General features: G+C 55.6%; 1 protein-coding gene across 6 annotated transcripts in view; it reads left to right on the plus strand.

The window, feature by feature from the left end:
- Positions 1–204: 204 nt before the first annotated feature.
- The window catches only part of SYT6 (synaptotagmin 6), a 51,285-nt gene continuing 31,650 nt past the window's right edge, over positions 205–19,839 (plus strand). For 3 of the 6 annotated variants that reach the window (XR_001594392.2, XR_004955258.1, XM_016124425.2), the window contains exons 1-3: positions 211–464; positions 11,061–11,409; positions 13,141–13,699. Coding sequence is in view for 3 of the 6 variants with exons in the window: in XM_016124425.2 (XP_015979911.1) it covers positions 302–464; positions 11,061–11,409; positions 13,141–13,699 (1,071 nt within the window). In the remaining 3 variants the exon portion in view is untranslated. Of the gene's footprint in view, positions 465–1,219; positions 1,259–11,060; positions 11,410–13,140; positions 13,700–19,839 lie in introns of those variants that run through there. The other 3 variants (XR_004955259.1, XM_016124426.2, XM_016124427.2) reach the window with 2 other exon arrangements.

The raw sequence follows: 19,839 nt of genomic DNA on the forward strand, positions 1-19,839 counted from the left end.
ATCCCAGGCCCTTTCCCAGGCCTTCCGCCCTCCCGGAGGCAGGGCGACCGCCATCTCTTCGAACCCGCTGGGACTCAGACCGGTCCCCGAGTGTAGAGGGGGCGGCCGTGAGGCGCCAGACTCGCCAGCTGCCGCGGGATGCCACGTGAGGGGCGGAGACCCTGCGGGGAAGTGATTAAAAGCCGAACGGAGCCGCGGGGGGCCGCTGCGGGGAGGGTCTTCTTGGGGCCTCCTTGCCCCTCCCCAGTGCGGCCACGGCGCGGGTTCCGGCGGCTGCTCGCAGTGCCGGGGCGTCCCGGGCATGAGCGGGGTGTGGGGGTCCGGGGGGCCTCGGTGCCAGGCGGCGCTCGCGGTCCTGGCCTCCCTGTGCCGGGCCCGGCCACCCCCTCTCGGGCTGGACGTGGAGACTTGTCGGAGCTTCGAGCTGCAGCCCCCCGAGCGGAGCCCGAGCGCGGCCGACGCAGGTAACGCGGAACGCGAGGCCCCCTCCCCGGCCGCGCGCTCGCCCGCCGCCCCCTCCCTCGCGGGCTCTGGCCCCGCAGCCGGAGCCCAGAGAGAGAACTTCGGCTCGGGATTCCGGATTCGCGGCAGCCGCGGCCGGTGCCCTGGCCCGGGGCCCGCAGCGCGAGCGGAGAGACGCGAAGGGGGCCGGGGACGGGAGGAGCCCCTGCGCCCCGCTCCGCTGCGCCCCTGAGCGGACCTCGCGGAAACCGGAACCCTGGAAGGTGGCGCCCCTCGGGGCCTCGGTTTCCCTCGCGTCTCTCCGCTCGCCCCGCGGGCGATCTGCCAGGGGAGGGGTCCGCGGAGCGAGTCGGAGACCAGGGACATCCCGGCTGGGGACACAAGTCGTCGCTCGCGGGGTGTCGAGTCCCGGGGCCCGCCCGCCCGCCCGTTTGTCTGTTTTCTCAGGGTGCGCGGCCGGAGCCCCCTGGGCCTCGCGGGGAGAAACTTGGGTCCGCGGCTGGCACGAGGTCTCGGTGCCCGCGAGCGGCTGGCCGCGTCTCCGCGGGGGGCGGGGGGCGGGGTGGGGGAGGGAGCCGCGGCCTCCCTCCCCACCCCCCGCCCCTATAACTCGCTCTCTCGGTCTCTCTCTGACTCACTGGGACTCGGGCCGGTGCGCGACTGAGCCGGTGCCTCCCGCGGACTTTGCCAGGCGGGCGCCTCCTGCCCGAACCGCGCGGACCCCGCGCCCGACGCAGCCCCGGGCGGCCGCCGAGCCCAGGCGGGAGCCCGAACCGAGTCGAGCTCGCCGGAGCCGGTGAGTCTGGAGCCCGAGCCCGCGGGGCCCGGGCCCGGCGCGCGGCTGCGGCGTCTCCCGGGAGTCGCGACAGGGGGAATGGCGTGTCGCGCCCTGGCGGCGGTAGCCGGGGAGGGTGGGCAGTGTGACGGCCGGCCGGTCCCGGCGTTTATTTACCGGCCACCCGGCCGCCGTGCGGCCACGCTCGCCCGCTGCAGCCGGGCTTCTTTGTCCGGATCCCGACGCCCGGAGGGTCCTGGGCGGGAGGGGGGACCGGGTGGCATTCCCTCCGGGGAGGGGTGCCCCGGGGCCAGCGCGAGGCCTCGAGGGAATGGGGGGTGGGGGTGGGGAGATCCTGCAGGGACCACGGCGCCGGGGTTCCTTGGCTCCGCAGACTCCACCCGCCTCGTCCCCCGACAGTGGTGCTGGGCCTAAGGGATACCAAGGGGTCGCGTCGGGACTTCGCCGCACCAGCGCGGGAAAGGGAGGAAGGGGCTGCGGAGAGGCGGGAATTTCGTCTCCACGAGCTTCTCTTGGGACCAGAAGCCGGGACCGAGCAGCGGTCCGAGGGCGGGGACGGGTGGGGTAAGCTCCCCAGAGGCCGCAGGTTCCAGGCTCTGTTTACACTTGAGGTTAAAGGTCAGGGATATAGGTAGGTCCTGGGTTAGAAACAGGGCCATTTGGGAAAGAGGAGAGGGAGCAGGGTAGTTGGCCAAGGGGAAGCTTGTGTGTGTATGATGGGGCTGAGTCCAGCCTGGGGGGACGTGGAGCCCACCTCCGGCCCTGTGGGGGTTGTAGGGGGCGCTGAGCGCTGAAGCTCTCTGTGCTCGCTAGGGCTCTCTCTCTCTCGCTCGCGCTCTCTCTCTCTCTCTCCCCTTGGCAATGTTTAATCAATGGGTTGACTACTTCAGCAGAAGGGACTGAGGTTAGACATAAAGAGGAACTTCTAGAGGGTGGTACAGATGGAGCTTGGAGAGTTAGATTCTCCCCCTTGAAGAATCTCAGAATAGATTGGGCCCAGCAAGTATTATTAGACTTCCATTTTCTGGTGCCCTCGCCTCCTACGCCACCCCACTCCCCATACTCACCAGACGGATGACTTCCCCCAAGTCACAAAGTCTCCCGCCTGCCTCTCCAGCTCCCTTCCATCCTTCCTCCAATGACCCATCACCAGTGGGGCCCTTAATGCTGATCCCGACCCCTCAGATCCTGAAGGGGATAATTCAAGGTGAGGACACACCTGTCGAGTCCCACCTGGGATGGAGCCCCTCCTGTCTGTGCAGGGCCGAAATGCCGGGGCGGTGGGAGGGAGCATGGTGGGGGATGTATGTGTGTAGCATGTCCGGATACCTAGAGGCACTGGTGTTCTGACTTCAGAGGGACGCCCCGTAGTCTGGAATGACAGGTACCTGGACGCCAGGCTGAGGGCGAGAGACGGCTGAGGAGTGAAAGCCAGCAGGCCCTGATGAATCAGTATGCCTTCCCTGCAGGCCTCTTCAGAAAGGGAGTTTGAGTTGTCAGCCCTGGGGAACTTTAACTTTGGCTGCTGAGTCACAAGCCTCAGGAAGCCCAGGGCCAGGCTGGGGGGCTGAAAGGGATGGGGGAGGCAGAGGAGGCCCTTGATCATAGCGAAAGGAAGACAGAGGTTGAGAATGGCTTTGGGATCTTGGGATTTAGGTGAGCACAGGGTCTGGGGAGATGCTGTGGCATTCAGGACCAAGCCCCCAAGTATCCCGCCTCCCGGCCTACTCCCTGTACCCCAGAGCCGCTGCCTGGGTCTGGATTCTCCAATCAGAGAGCGCTGGGTCTTTTTATTTGCAGTTTCATAAAAAATGCAAGTGTCTAGTTCCCTTCACCACTGTGTGTTTCCCTCACGCTTTTCTCCTGCTCTAAGTCTCTAGCTCATGGGATTTCTAGTAACACCCTGAGATTCAACAATTGAGATGTAGACTCTACTATCGTTTACTGGGACCCTCCTACATGCCAGTGTCTGTGCTAGAAATTGCACAGGAAATCTCAATCAGACCCCGACCTGGAAACACTTCTACACAAACTGTCCCAGCTAAAAAGCAAGTCCCCCTTTTTCTTTAAAGACTCTAAAGATGGAAGGTCTGATTCCTTCCTTGACAGACTCTCCCTGCCCCCCACTCCTGCAAGGGGATACTGATGGGCAGTTCTCCACCTTTCTTCCTTTCAACTTTTTCTATAGGCCAAGTTGCAGTGTAGGGTGTGGGTAGCGTGGGCTTCGGATCTGAGGTAGTAAGCAGAGATTCAGAGGTGTTCCAGAACATGCAGAAGCCTGTTGGGGGACCCTGGGCTGCCCTGCCCCTCCCGGGCTGGCAGCCCGGAATAGTCATTCTCCTGCTTACACATGGCCATGAGATGTGTGTGATGGATGTGATGTTTGTTCACTTCTCTAATGACTCTGGAGATGTTCTGTGATTCAGCCACCTGTCTTTGAAGTTGGCCTTCTGCATCACAGATAATATTTTTCCTGCTTGTGATGGCAAATTAAATGCACAGCATCTTATCGGAACAAAAAAGTCTTGTGTTTTTTTTTAAACTGAACAGTCACTCTCTCCCTCTTTGCTGGAAGGAAGGAATTCTGCAGATTTTGCCTTCCTTTGAGGATGCTCGCCTGATCCGTTAGAACCCATGCTGGTGATATTCTGACTGTAGTGTGTCTGAGCTTCAGCATTCAGGATCCGGTATCTGGGAGTTGCAGAGCCCTAGGATTTACAGTTCTAGAAGCACTCTTCTCCCTTCGACTGTGGGAACTTCAAGAGTAGAGATGGCAGGTCCAGAATGCCCCATCCCTGCAAGCTCTCGAAAGCGTGTTCTCTTCTCACCGTTCTAACCTTACTCTGCCGTCCCTGCCCACGGAGGTGGGAGTATAACATGTGGCTGCGAATACATAAGGCTAAGATTGAGGTGTCTGGATCTGGCTGGGTTTCTTTAGGGTCTGTGTCGGGCTGTCTGGAATGGGGGAAAGCGGGGTACAAGAAAGTCCTGACCAAGCTGGGTGGCACCCCCACTGGTCCTGCTTAGAAAAAGAGGCCTCTAAGGACTGAAGGACCGGGCCACACTCAAGAACTAAAAGCAGAGGGGCCTTTGAAAGGAGAAGTGAACAGGGCTCCCAGCTCTGGACTCTCCAGGTGTGCCCTACTGCCTCGCCCCTCCCTTCTCTCTACTGCTGACCTGTTTTTCTTGTTCCACGTGGACCCCCGGCAGACCTTTCCTCTGACTACTTAGCTGCAAGTACAAACAGGAAGAGGCAGGTAGAGAATAAAGAATCTTTCTGCTTCTCCATCTGCCCCTCCCCCCACCACCGTGGCCCTGATCTCCACACTCAGAGGGGCCACATGCCCTGATCAATCAGGCAGAAAGGGCTAGTCACCATCTGCTAAAATAATAATATTAATATTTGCTAAACTGATGCCAATGCTCTGTTAGCTAGAACGCTTCACATTAGCCTCCAATTTATCTCTGAGTCCCTTAATGAAGGTGGAAGCAGCGCCCAGTCGTAAAGCCTGGTGCGGCCGTAATTAGCTGGGCATTGTCTCTCCCCATCCCAGCTTCTCCAGGAGCATTAATTCCTTCTCTGTTTGGACTCTGCTAATTATCCCCATCGGTAGTTCAGCCTCGATCTCGGAAAGAAGGAAAGAAAGCAAGGGCTCTCTGCTCCCCCTCCTGCTAACCTGGAATTTTAATTACACCAGTTCTCCTAATAAATTTACAAGACACGGCAGAGCTCATTGTTAATGGACCACGTCTGTAAGCCTCAGACCAGAAGAGCCCCTGGTCCCCCAACACACACACACGCACACGTGCACATGCTCAGGTATTTCTCAGGTACGTCTCTGCAGACTTTCCAGGGGCCATTGGTTATTTGCCTGGTGGCTGCACTTTCCGGGGCAGAAGAAAGGATGGGGGATGAGGAGGCTGGTCATAATCCTCGTCTCCATGGTTCTGCCTAGGTTTCGAGGGTCAGGCCAAAGGTCAAAGAGGATGCCCCCAGCGCCGAACATAACAAAGAATGGCCTCCCCAGCTCCTCTGCCCAAGCCCTCAACTGACAGTTCCTCAGCTCAGCCTCCAGCCTCCTCAGAGGACTGGCTCAAGAGCCTGGACTTTGGCATCAAAAAGTCCCTGGTTCGAATCCCAGCTCTTTCACTTAATGCGCCCTACCCTTAAACAGGTTACTTAGTTAACATCTCTAAACTCAATTTATCTTTGAGAGGCGAATACCAATTTCTTCGAGAGGCTTTAAAGATTAAGTGAGATAACGTCAGGGGTGCAACGTAAGGGGTACAACGAGTGACAAATAATGTTAGCAGTATTACTACGGTAATAATAAGGCCCAGAGTTATTTTCCTTCCCGCTCGGGGCACTGTCCCTCCCAGGCTCTTGGGCGCCGCCTGCGTGTCTTGCCGTCTGGTCTCTGGGTTGTGCCTGCCTGTGTCTCTGTCTGTGTCTGAATGACAGCCCTTCAGCCGAGCAGCCCCTTCTCTGCACAGCCCAGCACTGACCACATCCGAGGGGCCACCAGCAAGCCCGGGCCCACAGCCAGCCTGCTCCAGCTTGGGGGAGTGGGGGGGGGGGCAGTGGAGCAGTAAAAATGGCCCTTTCTTTTCACTTCCTCTCCTCAGTTGATCTTTTCAATTACGATCATTAGGGAAAATGCCTGTTACCATTACAAAATAGATTCTCCTGACATGGGAGCCCATTAGAAAAACGGGAACAAAGGCAAGTGATGAGAACTGCTGATAAATCCTAACACTAGGGGTGAAGAGAGGGGAGGGGGCACCAGGGCTCTGTCTTTGGAGACGGAAGTGGCAGAGGAGGAGATAAGGAAGCCCTGGGTCGGTAATTAATAACCTGGCATTTTCCAGGGAGAGAGGGAGGCTATGAGCCATCACCCCTGCTAGACGGTCTCACTTAAGGTGACAAGCGGGTCCTGCCCTGCTGGTCCTCAGGAAGATCTTAACTTCCCAGGACAAGAAGGATCTGAGGTCCCCTTCCTCTGGCTCAGAGGGCCGAGCTCTGGGTCCATTCTGTACACGGTAAACCATTTCCCTCCACCAAATAAGCGAAGCGTGAAGAATAATATCAGAGCCCATTTCAGGAGCATTCGCCATGTCCTAGGCACTGTGTAGTGATTTGGTGAAGTAGGATTAATTAGAATCCCATTAAGTAAAAGAAACCAAGGTTTGGGAAAGCTTAGTAACTTGCCCAAGGTCACATGGTCAGGAACGTGGATGGATGTGCTCTGTGGTCATTCTGGTGCTAGTGTTCACCAGAGGTGTCTGCCGGGTGCCTAAGTCCTAGTGAGGTCCGCTTCCCTGGCCGGGAGTTGGGAGCCACGAGCCCCTGCACAATGCCAGGCCACTGGATGTGTTTCCAATGCCTGGTTCTGTAGCTCATTGCTCTCCCTGAGGCTGCTGGGTAATTGGCCAACATGATTTCTCAAAGCGGGTGCCCATGGAACCCTGGACAACTCTGACACCTGAATGAAGATGTTTCATCCCTAATATCGAGATGGTAGCACCCAATAATGGACTCATTTTCCCCAATTTCCAAGAAAACTTGGCAAAAGCATAGCACATTCTCAGTAATTGATTTCTCTTCCATCATTCTTGTCCTTTGAGCTCACGCCTGTTCACCAGCGGGCTAGTGACACTAACAATAAAACAACTGGACAAGTAGCAAGCCAATGAGAATTGACAGAAAAACGGAAAGAAATATGAGATCTTTAACACAGTACACATTATGCCTTGAGATACAGAGCGATCTAATTACATATATGATACATTATTTCTGCTGGTAAGATTGTTCCTGGTTTGTAATGGATAAGTTAAAGCTGTGTCTATTTATTAGTATTCATGGCTGCCGGTATTCTACCAAGAAAACAAATTTCTAAACCAGGGGATATTTAAAACTAGACTGAGTAGAACTAGGTACTTTTAATAAAAATAGCTAATATTTTTTATGTTGCCGACCACATTCCTGGCACTGTCTTCAGCACTTTTGATACACTTTGATCTCACCGAAACCTCACAGTGACTCTATGAGGTCGATACTATTTTTACACCCATTTTACAGATGAGGAAACTGAGGCTGAGCAATTGAGTAGCTTGCCAAAGTCACAGGTTAGAGCCAGTGGGGACGGGCATTGATTGCGCCTGACTGCTGGGCCGTGCCTCTTTCTCTCCAAGCTGAGTGGAAGATAAAGAAGGAAGAAGAGAGGAAGAATACAGATATTCAGGAAGTCCTTTCTCTTCTCCGGTGCTGTGGTTAAGGGCTTTTGTCCTTCCTGGACGGTTGGTTTTCTCTCTCTTGTCACAAAGCTAGTCCACTGTATAAATACGAAGAGCACTAGATCAGGACTCAAAAGGTGGCTGAGGTCAAAAATCAATCTGCCTTATAAGGTTGAAGTTCAAACAAGAGATGAGTGGGGAAAAAGGCTTTGAAGCCTACCTGTGTATCTGTGATTTACCAGAGGGCACCATGTCCTGGTGGGCTGGCCCCAGCGCACCCAGGGCAGGGAGGCACGCATCTCCAGTGATCTGGGCCTTTGCACAGCCTGTAGGCCATCCAGGAGCCTGCCCTTCTCAGCCTTCATGTACCTTTGACCAGGCTCTGCGGGTTGGCTGAGTTCAAGGCCACACACAGTGCTTTTAAAGGGGCTAACTTCTGTACAATCAACCCTGGCCCTGGTCTCATTCTGCTCTTACCAATCCTGCTCCCTGCCTTGTACCCCCCTGTGGGAGGTGCGGGGCCTCTCAGCATCATTGCCTGCCTGTGAAGTATCCTGGAAGAAGGTTCTCCAGGCAGAGGAAGGGCCTCCTCATCCTTACATAGCCAGCGTTGAGCACTAGGTGCTGATTCCCAATAATCCATACCTCTGTCTCCCCTCATCTCAGCTCCAAGGGAACAACAGCCGGGGTCACGTGGAAAAGCATTCAAAATAGCAACCACACCGAGGAAAAATGGATTCCCTCAGCCCACCCCCTTCCCCCACCTCTCTTTTCATTTATGAATTCTTTCTTTTTTTTTTTTTTTTTTTTGTCAGGCTGAACATTTAAATGCACTCTATGCTCCCCGGATTCCCCCATTTCTCCCCCTTCCTCATTAAAATTCTAATTATTACCAGAGCAAGTAAGATGTATGATCAAAGGAAAGCAAAGCCCTAGAAATACCTTTTGTTTTAAGGTGACTCACTGCAGAGAAGGCATCGAGAGCAGCTGTAACAGAGAGCAGATGTGAAGGGTGTGGAGATGGCCGGATACTTAGAATAAGGGCCCATCTATCTGTGGTTGCTTTCCTCGCGAACCCCAGGGGTGCCAGGGCTGAAAGAAGCAGTCTCCGAACCATTTAGCCCACGGACGCTTAGCAGCAAAAACCATTTTGATTTAATACCTCCGATGTATTAATTTAACACCTCTCGATGTGTCATGCACTACACATTGCTAGAGGGGGTATTGAAGAGCCAACGCAGCTCCGTCCCACCACGCACTAGCCGGTGACCCTGGGCAATCTATTCAGTTCTCTGTGCCTGGGCTCCCTCATCTGCAGAATGAGCATGATGGCCAGACCTCTTCCCTGGGCACTACTACGTGAGTGAAACCATGAACAGCACTCTGTACCTTGGAAACAGTAGGGTTCAATGCCTGGCTAAATTTGATAATAAAATGCTATCATTTCTGTGACTATCAACCTGTCTGTATATTAAAACTTGGATTTCTTATTTTAAAGATAATAAATAAATATGAAAACAATCTGATACTTTTCTCTGGTGCCCCCGAGATGCACACACATCACATGGGAGGCCTTTAGTCTAGAAGTTAATTTAGAATCCGCTTTCTGGGTCCCTGGCTGTCTCTGGGTGAAGGGCTAATCCCAGCTCCTTCGGGGGCGGGGAGGGGAAGGCTCAGCTCCCAGGTCTCTGTGCAGGGGCCTGGGGATTGGGGCAAGGAGCTAAGGACTTGAGATTCTCCTTAGTCATGGTAGCTGATCAGGGCCAATACGCTACAGCCAGGGAGTCGAAGGAAGTGCTCGCTCCTCGGGGACGGTGGCTGATGTTCTGGCCTCCTTCTCAGATCCCTCCGGAGTGGGGCGACAGCCTTCCTTGGGGCCTGTGTGCTGTGAGAGTACTGCGGATCCCCCCAGCAGGGACCTAGCATCCCTATACTCCAAGCAGAGCTTACCACCTGGCACATGGCAAATGCTCAGCGAATGTTGGGTGAGAGATGATTACAGCTCTTTTATGTGCCGTTTGTTCATTCACTCATCCATTTTCATGGGCCGGTTTCTGTGCTGGGCCCAGAGTCAGATAAATATAAAAAATAGGGTTACAATAGCCCCAATTTAATCGGGGACCAACAGGCTGGGACGGTGGAAAAAGCCCCAGGCTGGGTGCCAGGCATCTCGACCCTGGTCCAGGCTCTGTGTCCGAACTGTGGTCCCTTCTCTGGACCACTGAGCCCATCTGCAGAAGCACGGTCTGGCCTCAGTGCTTGCAGGGTCGTCTCTTACCTTAAATCCTAAGACTCTTAAGGCACTGGGACAGGACAATCCAGAGACTGCAAACTCGCAGACCCGTAGGGGCCAGGCTGGTAACAGGGAGTAGAACTCCCTTTCAAGGGAGTCGCCAGTTCCCAGCAGGCGGGAGTACAAGTCTGGGTACCAAGTCATCCGGCCTTTTCCGGAGTAACCCAAATCTGGTGTGGTGGTGATGTGGTGGAATTTCTCACCTTTCCAAGCATCATGCAAACCACATAAGACTCCACGGCTGGCTTTGGCCACACGCAACCTTCGTGCACACCTGCCATTGGTTCTGACCTCTCTACTCAGAGGAAGAAGAGGCCTTGGGCTCAGGGTCATTCCTAAAGGTGGGGTGGGAGTTCTGCTTAATCGTTTCTCCCGAAGGGAGCCATCCTCGCAGCTCTCCTGGGAAATGGGCATCCTACCGGGGGCTGGGCTGGGCTGGGACTAGGGCAGTGAGCGCCCACCCCTGAATGTTGAGCCAACCGCAACATTCAATGAATCGGTCTCACAGCAAAGTTCTCAAAGAGCCACAGGAATGGGGAAAAGATGGCTAGAGGAATCATTTGTATCTAGCTTCAAAATAAACTGCGTGGATTGGATTTCAACTTAATACTGCTTTTATTGAGCCTACTGTGTGCAGAGTTCTGAGTATGCAAGGAGCATTAGACCTAATCTTGGCCCTCGAGGAGCTGGTGCTCCATCTCATTCACTTCGAGTCGGCTCACCTATTGAGCAGGATTTGGGTTCGGCGGGGCTGGGGTAAGGGAAGAGGGTCAACTGGCAGAGCCTCTGGTCCCCAAGGCCTCGCAGCCTCTTGAGGAGGAGAGCTGTACACGAGAGCGACTCTGCTCTAAGTCTGGCCATAGTAACGGCTCTAATAGAAATTTGAACAGCATCCAAATGTGAACACTTCGCGAATTTGCACATTTGCTCAGGCTGCCATTTAAATACCTTTCCCTTCCCTGTGCCTATGCCAGCAGGCAGGAGGGGAGGCAGCCCAGGTGCTCCCAGGCTGGCAGTGGGCGGGCAGGGGCGGCGCTGCCGACGTCAGACCCTCAGACGGAGGGGAGGACAAGGCTACAGGTGTTTTACTGTAGCGGACTGTGGAGCGTCACCTTAAAACCACCTCCCCCCCGCCCGGGCAGCTTTCTCATGACCGTTCTTTTCTCTTCGTCCGTCTTTGTCCCTTCCGTGCGCTCCCTCTCCCAACACCCTTCCCTGCTTCTCCCCACCTCTGTCTGTCTCTGTCCCTCCCTGCCTGGCTCCCGCCGAGGGCAGGCACCTCTGTCAGCCTCCTCGCAGTGGTAGTTATTGTGTGTGGCGTGGCCCTGGTGGCAGTTTTTCTCTTTCTCTTTTGGAAGCTGTGCTGGACGCCCTGGAGGAACAAGGAGGCCTCCAGTCCCTCCTCTGCTAACGCGCTCCCGGAGGCCCTTCGGAGCCCCCGCTCCAGAGGCAACATGGCTGACAAGCTGAAGGACCCCAACGCCCTGGGCTTCCTGGAGGCGGCTGTGAAGATCAGCCACACGTCCCCAGACATTCCGGCCGAGGTGCAGATGTCGGTCAAAGAACACATCATGCGTCACACGCGGCTGCAGCGACAGACCACAGAGCCAGCGTCATCCACCAGGTGAGGAGGGGTGGTCCCCTCCCTTCCCTAATCCCACGCCTCCATGTTTCCTTATTCAATAACGAGATTCCAGCCTGTGCGGATCAGAGACTAGAAATAATAACACGTGAACCTTGGTTGGAGAGCAGATCTAATGATGTGGTCCGTGGCGGGTGACCAACTAGGAGGCGGGCATCAGGAAAAACTCTAGGGAAGGGGAACCTTTGAGGAGGGCTGCTGTGCACGTGGTGTGTGGTGGGACATGTGTGGGTGGGAGGCGCTGGTTGTACGGAGGGAAGGAAAGACTTTGGGCAGAGGGAAGGGAATATGCAAAGACCCGGAGGCGTAAAAGTCCCGGGTTGTCTAGTGACATGTCCACAAAGCCTAGATAGAGTCCGCAGTGCACGAGCCATAAGGCGAGACATTCCTCACATTCTGAGAATGAGGATTTCTTCACAACTGGCAGAGTCCCCTGCATGGCAGCAGGTGTACACATGACATTCTTTAACCAAAACAAACAAAATAACAACTGCCACGTAAGGACAAAAAGCTACTCTAAATTCAGAAACATTTTTTTTTTAAAAAAAATGATGCATGCACGCATGAGGCATTGTGTTTATTCAAAAGTTAGGGCGCTTGTGGGTTCCTGGGTCCCTGCAGCATCTCCCTGGGCTCCCAGGGGACCAGCCGTGGGGAAGGGGGCCTGGGCCTGAGCTGGAGGCCAGGAATGAAAGTGCCGGGATCACATTCGCAGCATTTATGGTACGAGCTGAGACAAACTGCTCACAATTCCTAAGCCTCACTTTTCCCAACTGTAAAAGAGGGCTAACGATGCATAAGGTTGCTGTGAGGAGCCTACGAAAGAATCTGTGTGATAATGAGCGCTAATAATACGTTGCTTATAATAGCAGTCTCCAACATTTTTGGCACCGGGGACCGGTGCTCCTATGAGAATCTAATGCCTGATGATCTGAGGCGGAGCTGAGGCGGTGATGCTGGTGCTGGGGAGCGGCTGCAGATGCAGGTGAAGCCTCACTCGCTCGCCGGGTGCTCACCTCCTGCTGTGCAGCCCAGGTCCTTACAGGCCACTGACCAGTACTCATTCGTGGCCTGGGGGTTGGGGACCCGTGGCTTATAATACACCTGAGCCCATTCTAAGTACTTTATTCAAATGGATTCATTTCATCCTCACAGCAATCCTATGCAGTTGCTACGTTCATTATTCTCATTTTATAGCAGAGAGGTTAAGTAACTTGCCCGAGGTCACATAGCGAGACAGTGGCAGAGCCAAAATTAACCTATGCAGTCCGGGCTGCAAAGCCCAGTGACCAGTAACTACAGTGACGGTGGCCCTGGTGGTAGATGATGAGGGGGAGCCACGTCCGGGTAAGAAAGGATGGTCCATCTCCTACGGAATCTCATGGCTTAATGGGGGAACCAGGGTCGTGTCTACTGGGAAGGAAACCTAGAGAGCAGGTGGAAAAGCAGGGGAGGTGGTAACCACAGCTATGGCTAAGATTTCTTGAGCTTACTGTGTACCAGGCCCTACTCCAACCAACCACTTTATACTAAGACACAAAATGCACATGACGAGCTGCCCACAAAGTGTACGCAGAGAAAATGGGGGTAACAAATGGAAGGAAAGGGGGGGCCCCACAAGGGGTAGGGCGGGTCAGGGCCGCCGAGGGGCATCTGCCTGCCTCCCCCTGCCCGAGGCCTGACGTCACCCTCCGCCCCTCCGCCCCCCGCCAGGCACACGTCCTTCAAGCGCCACCTGCCACGGCAGATGCACGTGTCCAGCGTGGACTACGGCAACGAGCTGCCGCCCGCGGCCGAGCAGCCCACCAGCATCGGCCGCATCAAGCCTGAGCTCTACAAGCAGAAGTCGGTGGACGGGGACGATGCCAAGCCCGAGGGCGCCAAGAGCTGCGGGAAGATCAACTTCAGCCTGCGCTACGACTATGAGAGCGAGACCCTGATCGTGCGCATCCTGAAGGCCTTCGACCTCCCCGCCAAGGACTTCTGCGGCAGCTCCGACCCATACGTCAAGATCTACCTCCTGCCGGACCGCAAGTGCAAGCTGCAGACGCGGGTGCACCGCAAGACCCTGAACCCCACCTTCGACGAGAACTTCCACTTCCCCGTGCCCTACGAGGAGCTGGCCGACCGCAAGCTGCACCTCAGCGTCTTCGACTTTGACCGCTTCTCCCGCCACGACATGATCGGCGAGGTCATCCTGGACAACCTGTTCGAGGCCTCCGACCTGTCCCGGGAGACCTCCATCTGGAAGGACATCCAGTACGCCACGACCGTGAGTACAGCCCCGCCCCCCGGGCCTCGCGGGCTCCTAGTTCTGGGTCGGGTGGGGCGTGTCCTCATCCCCCCCCCCCTCACCCCTGGACACGAATTGGCCTTTGCCCTTCAGCATGTGAAGCCAGGACTTGGACACTGACCAGCGGCCCAGCGCGCCCGGGGGAGGTCCTTGCACTCCGCCCCAGGTTGGGGTGGAGGGCAGCAGACCCCACACGCGTGAGAACGGAAGGGAATCTTTATCTGTCGCTCACTATGGCATGTTCTGAGGTTTACCACCTATAAAATAATGTTACCTGTCTCTTTGATCACGGGTGAGAACGGGGCCAGGCTCCTAGGCTGACTCAGACAGCAGCGTCTGCCAAGGGCACCCGTGCACGCCGGGGGCTGGGCAAAGGTGATCGGGCCGGGCTGCATTAATCGGAATGAGCCAGGTTACGCTGCAGCAACAAACAGTCTTAGGATCTGGTGGCTCCGAGCAACCAAGCTTTAGTTCTCATTCACGTTCCGGGTGCCCTGCAGCCTGGCTGCGGCTCACTCGGCCTCGCCCCTGAGGGGTCCGAGCTGACAGAGGCTCCAGATGAGCACGGGCTCCCAGTTACCACATCGGGAGGTAGGAGCTGTGACAAATCCTGCACTGTTTCTTAAAGGTTCCACACAGAAGTGACACGTGTCACTTCCACTCACACTTCGTTAGCACAGCAGGACACGTAGCAGGGCAAAACAATCCTACCTTGTGTCCAGGAGAACTGGGAGGACTTGATGACCAACACGAGTGACCGCCACACAGCAGGGCCCTTCTCTTAGGCACCGCCTGCCCAGGCCGGTCTGGGAGGTCGGGGAGGCAGGCCTCAAAAGCAGATGTGGCTGACCCATGCATGAGAGGGGGCCAGGAAGTCACGCTCAACCGGAATTAACCCTGAAGTTCGAGCAGCTGAGGCTCAGGTGGCTTTTAAGAGGAGGGGGGACAGCTCTGGCCCCGGGAACTGAAGAGGCCACGTGCGAGCGCTTCGGCTTGGTGGAGACGGAGTGCGCAAGTCCTCCGGGTGGGCGCTGAGGAAGCTGCGCAGTGCGTCCTGCAGGTGAAGGTGGAGGCCTCCCGGGCCGCCCGGGAAGCCCTCCCGAGAGCACGAGCAGAGCACGAGCAGAGCACGAGCACGTGGGCGCACGAGCACGCAGGCGCGTTTCCTGTCTCTGTAAAGCGTAAGGCACCATTGGGTAACCCCGCCCCGTCTGCAGACCCTCCCTTCCCACAGTCAATACATAATATCTCTGCACTGAATTTGTCCTTTGCTCTGATGAGAAAAGGACAAGAATCTTGATTTCTTCAAAGAAAGCAAGCTTGGTGGGCTCTGTTTCTGCCCCGGGAAGGGTCTCTGGGACCCCCTATTCTCACAGGTGGGGCTGATTTGACCAGTCCAGTCCGATATCCCAGCACCTTAACTTCCCTGAAATGTCATCCTCAAGAACAGCCCCAACAGCAGGGCCGGCAGACGGGGCGGGCAGACGGGGCGGCCTGCAACAGCAGCTCTGCTCCATAAATCACTCTGAAGTTTACATCTGGTGCCGCTCTCCCCGCGCGGTCCCATAAGGCAGCAGCTTCAATACACTGACTGCAGGTAGAGAAAAGCAGCTCAGTCATCCTCACTGAGGTGGAGACCCAGGGGCTCAGAGCGAAGCAGAAGTGAAAGCCGAAGGCTGCGGGAAGCGGAGCTCACCTCAGACCTCCGAGGAGCCTCCCTTCGTACCAGAGTGCTCCCCTTCCTGGGACTTTAGCTCTGGCCCTGAGTGAAAGCCCCCGATGTAGGCAGTCCGCCCAAGCGTGGCCCTCACCTGGATGTTAAGATCCTGGATCCTAGAACTCTGGGGCTGTTCTCACCCTCGTTCCCGCCCCTTTCCCCAGCCCAGGTTTAGAAAAAGCAGATCATCCAAAAGGCGCTGGACAAATTATCATTGTCCCTGACATCCTTGGTCAGTACCATTATCGTCCTCCTCCACCTCCTCCTGAGCAGAACACTGTGCCAGGCACTGGGGGATGACAGGGGTTGGGATAGACGGCAGACACTTCACCCCACAGAAATGTAGGATCTAATTACAGAGACAGGAAATTCCATGCGGTAGCTAGCGATGCAAAACAGCGAATACTAGAATACTATACACCGTGTGAGGTTGCAAGACCTGAGAGGACAGCAGGAGAGGTTTCCTGGAGCAGGAGGAGGATGGAGCTAGTGGGGAGGGACCAGTATACATAACTTGACAGGCAAAGAGGAAGGGGAAGCCATCTAGCCAGGAACGGAGCGAGTCCAGGAGTTTCCAAAGCTGAGGATCCTGGGACTGGGCTCACACACCCCGTCTTGCTGGCTGGACGCATGCCTGAGCCGAACTCCTGCCTACAGGAGGCCCCCGCAGGCCTCCCCAGCAGGCAAGGGATCGGGCGGAGGAGGGAAAGCGAAGTAAGAAGGCCGGTGCTTTCACCTGTGTTTTGGCGCTGACTCTTAGATCCTAATTATTTCGGGGCCAGAGAGGCCCAAATCACCAGGAATGATGGAGCACACAGTGCATATGAAATCCTGCAGCCAGCAAGGAGCGGAACAGTACAGATGCGTGCAGCCAGCCCCCATCTCTCCTGCCTGCCTTTTCCCTTCCCAGAGCTACATTTTGGCCCCAAATTTGGAACTCTGGCAGGTCCTCTGCCTGCTGGCTGGTCCCCGAACGTGCCTGAAAGTCCTGACTCTAGCCTTCGCTCACAGGGTTCCCCGTGTCAGGCGGGCGGTTGACCCGCCTCTCTGCCTCTCCCAGACCGACCCAGCTTCCACAGCCTCCCCGAAGGCCTGCACTCACAGCTCACAGCAATCACTCCTCTGGATTTATTCTCTGTGCCCCTCAGTTATATCCCGAGTCACATATTCTGTCTTACAAAGTCCTCCCAGCGGCTCAGGAATGGCTCATGTCCCACATTTGGCTTTCTCTTGTACTTTCCCTCAGGGCCGAGCATGTTATTTTATGCACATGTAAGAAATCAGCACATTCTTGTTGAAAGACCAATGGCTTAGTTAATTCAATTACAATTATATACAGATGCTTCTTGATTTACGATGAGGTTACATCCGGACAAACCCATTATAAGTTGAAAATATCGTTAAATAGAAAATGCATTTAATACACACCTAACCTACTGAACATCGTAGCTTAGCCTGGCCCACCCTCAACGTGCTCAGAACTCATTAGCCTACGGTTGGGCACAATTATCTAACATAATGAATACACTGTAAAGCATCAGTCAGGTACCCTCGTGATCAAGTGCCTGACTGGGAGCTGTGCCTCGCCGGGCCTGCCCAAGAGAGTAGCATACCGTGCGCGTATCAGTACCCCGGGAAAAGGTCAAAAGTCAAAACTCAAAGTACGATTTCTACTGAACGCGCATAGCATTTTGAAAAATCGTACGTTAAACCGTCGTAGGTCGGGGACTGTCTGTATTAGTGCATGAGGGAAGAATCAAGGATCATTAAAGAACAACAAGGTCGGGCGCGGTCAAGCTGGGGAGGGAGGAGGTCGTAAACGGGGAGAGCCAGGCTTGGCGGGGACAGACCCAGCCTGCGCATCCTGCAGGCGTGTGGCTCAGGTGGGTAGCTCGTGGCAGAGATTAACCAGTTGGATCAGGTGGTCTGGATTAGAGGGACCTACAGGCTGCGTAGGGGAGGCGCTGGGAGGACGGGGCTCAGGAGGCTGCTCTGAGGTCACTGGAGTCCACCAGTGCCGGCTCCTTGCTGCTCTTCCGCGCTTGTATAGAAGAGCCAGAGCCAGTTGTCAGCCCTGGTGGGCGGGACCAGGCGTGGCCCTCGTTTCTGTTGCTGCCCCAGCTGGGGTGTTGGCTTGAAGGGCAAAGCCTGAGCATCAGCAAGGCCATTGAAGGGGAGGCTCCCGCTTGGTTAATTAACTGCACATCTCAAGCCACAAGTGACCCTGGCCTCCACCTCCAGACAGGCTGTTCTGGAGTGAAACCTCAGCAAAAATGAGCTCCTCCCCACCCTCCCGCCTCCGGCCTGCAGGGTGATAAGTAGGCACTTGGAGACCTCTCCTGCTCCACTTCAAAAGGAAGCCCGGGCAGCAGAAGAGATCACAGCACCCCATTGAATCCGCTCCGCCTGGGGCAGGGCCGCTCTGACCCCGTCCTGCCCGGCTTGGCTTAGCTTCCCTGGTGGCCGCCAGGCTTTCCCAGAGGCTTGCCATTGCCTCTCCATCCTAAGCTTCGATTGGCTGAAGTCACCCTGCTCTTCCCTTCCCCCCTCTTCTGCCCCCCAGTCTCATTATTTCTACATAAAGCTGTAGATTTATCATCATGATAGAGCCGCGTCACCGGGGTTTGCTAACGCGTCTGTCATCTTGTAGTTATTGCTGGAGCAGCCTCAGACCCCCCTGCATCCGCTACTCCCACGCTATTCCAGCTCCTCTGTGGAGGCGGGAGGTGAAAGCTGTAATTGGAGACATAAATACGTGTTGTGCTCGGTGGTGTTAATGCACTCGGCCATCTGCCTGCCTCGCCAGGTCCCTGCCGGGTCAGAGGGTGCGTGTGTGTGTCGCTTTGAGGGTGCGGGGAGCCTGGACCCAGAGTCCGCAGGGAGGAAGGGAGGCCTCACATGATACGAGCTGCCCAGAGTGTCTCCTTCGAGTCTCCAGCTGGGGACTGAGCAGAGCTGTGTACAAAGAGCTCGGGCTTTGGTGCCAAACAAACCCGTGTCGCGTTCTAACTTCCGCATTTTCTAGCCTTTGAGATTCCGGGGGCCACTAGCTAAACCGTGCCTCAGTTTCCACATTGGCAAAATGGGAATGGTAATAATGGTATGCAGCTCATAGGAGCATTATCTGCAGTAAATTAAATAAAATGCACAGGATGCCCAGGACAGCACAGCCATTCTCTGTGTCCCTCCCTCAAGTTCAGCCTGGGGGTCACGCTTTGTACTGCCCCCAGGCTGACCCCTCCTTGGATCCTGGCCGCCGTTCTGGCCAGTCTCTGGGCTACATTTTCTCAGGATTAGACCAGCCGCAGAGTCCCGCGATTCTGAGCTTCTCGGCCTCCGCACTTTCACAGAGCGGAGTGTGGTCTAACCCCAGAAGAACAGGCCACTGGGTGGAATTTCCAGACACAGCCGCTCCCTTGAAATGTCAGTAGGAATCAGCTGTCTCTTCAAGCCCCTGAGAAAAGTCCTGTTGAAGGTTCCTACCTCGGGGAAGACCCCGCCAACAAGCTGTCTTCCTCCTTCTCCCCAGAGGCACGTTGGGGGCTCAGCTCCCTCCCCGCCCGTCTCCTTTCAGCCTCGGTTACTTGAGCTCCTGCCAGGAGCCAAGAGCATCACCACTTTATCACGTTTTGTCCTCACCACACACTTATTACCTTCCCCGTATGTAAATAAATGGACGTTCCAGGTTAAGTGCCTCCCGGCAAAAGTGATGGAGAGCCAAGATCCCGATCCAGGTCTTCAACAGGGTCCAGGTCTTTGCGACATCCGTGTGGAGATGTCGACTAGGAAGTTGGATATAGAGGCTGGAGTCCAAGAGAGAGGTCTTGGCTAAAACAAATACATTCAGGAGATGTCAGCGCATAAGAGGTGTTACAAGCCATGAGACTAGTTGAGATCTCAAATTTTGAGAAGAGAAGAGGACTCAAGACTGAGCCTTGGGACACTCTACTGTTTAGATGTGGGGACCATGAGAAAAAAATCATCAAAGGAGACTAACGACCAGCAGCCAGCGGAATAGGAGAAAAACCAGGGAAGTGCAGGGTCCTGGGAAACAAAGTGTTTCCGGGGCAGGAGAGGCTTCGAGCGAGGCGCAGACTGAGGCTTGACCATTTTGTCCGGCATTGGCCTTGACAAGAGCCGTTTTGGTGGAGCCCAGCTGGGGACAAGATTGTTTGTGGAAGATTGGGACACGGGCTTACCATTTTAGGGAAACTTCCTTGAGTTGGTTGTCCTTGAAATGGGATGTGATGTCAAGGACTGGGGAGGCTGGTTTTGCAGGGCAGTACCTTGGGGAAAAGGTGGGGTGGGGGCGGCGAGGAGGTGAGAGCCCCAGCCCACTCACAGCAACGCAGACCTCATTCCCTCTGGAACTTGCAGCCAGGGCTCAGTATCCCTAGAATTC

Source organism: Rousettus aegyptiacus, unplaced genomic scaffold (genome assembly GCF_014176215.1).
Source record: "Rousettus aegyptiacus isolate mRouAeg1 unplaced genomic scaffold, mRouAeg1.p scaffold_m13_p_17, whole genome shotgun sequence".
In the NCBI taxonomy this organism is placed as follows: domain Eukaryota; kingdom Metazoa; phylum Chordata; class Mammalia; order Chiroptera; family Pteropodidae; genus Rousettus; species Rousettus aegyptiacus.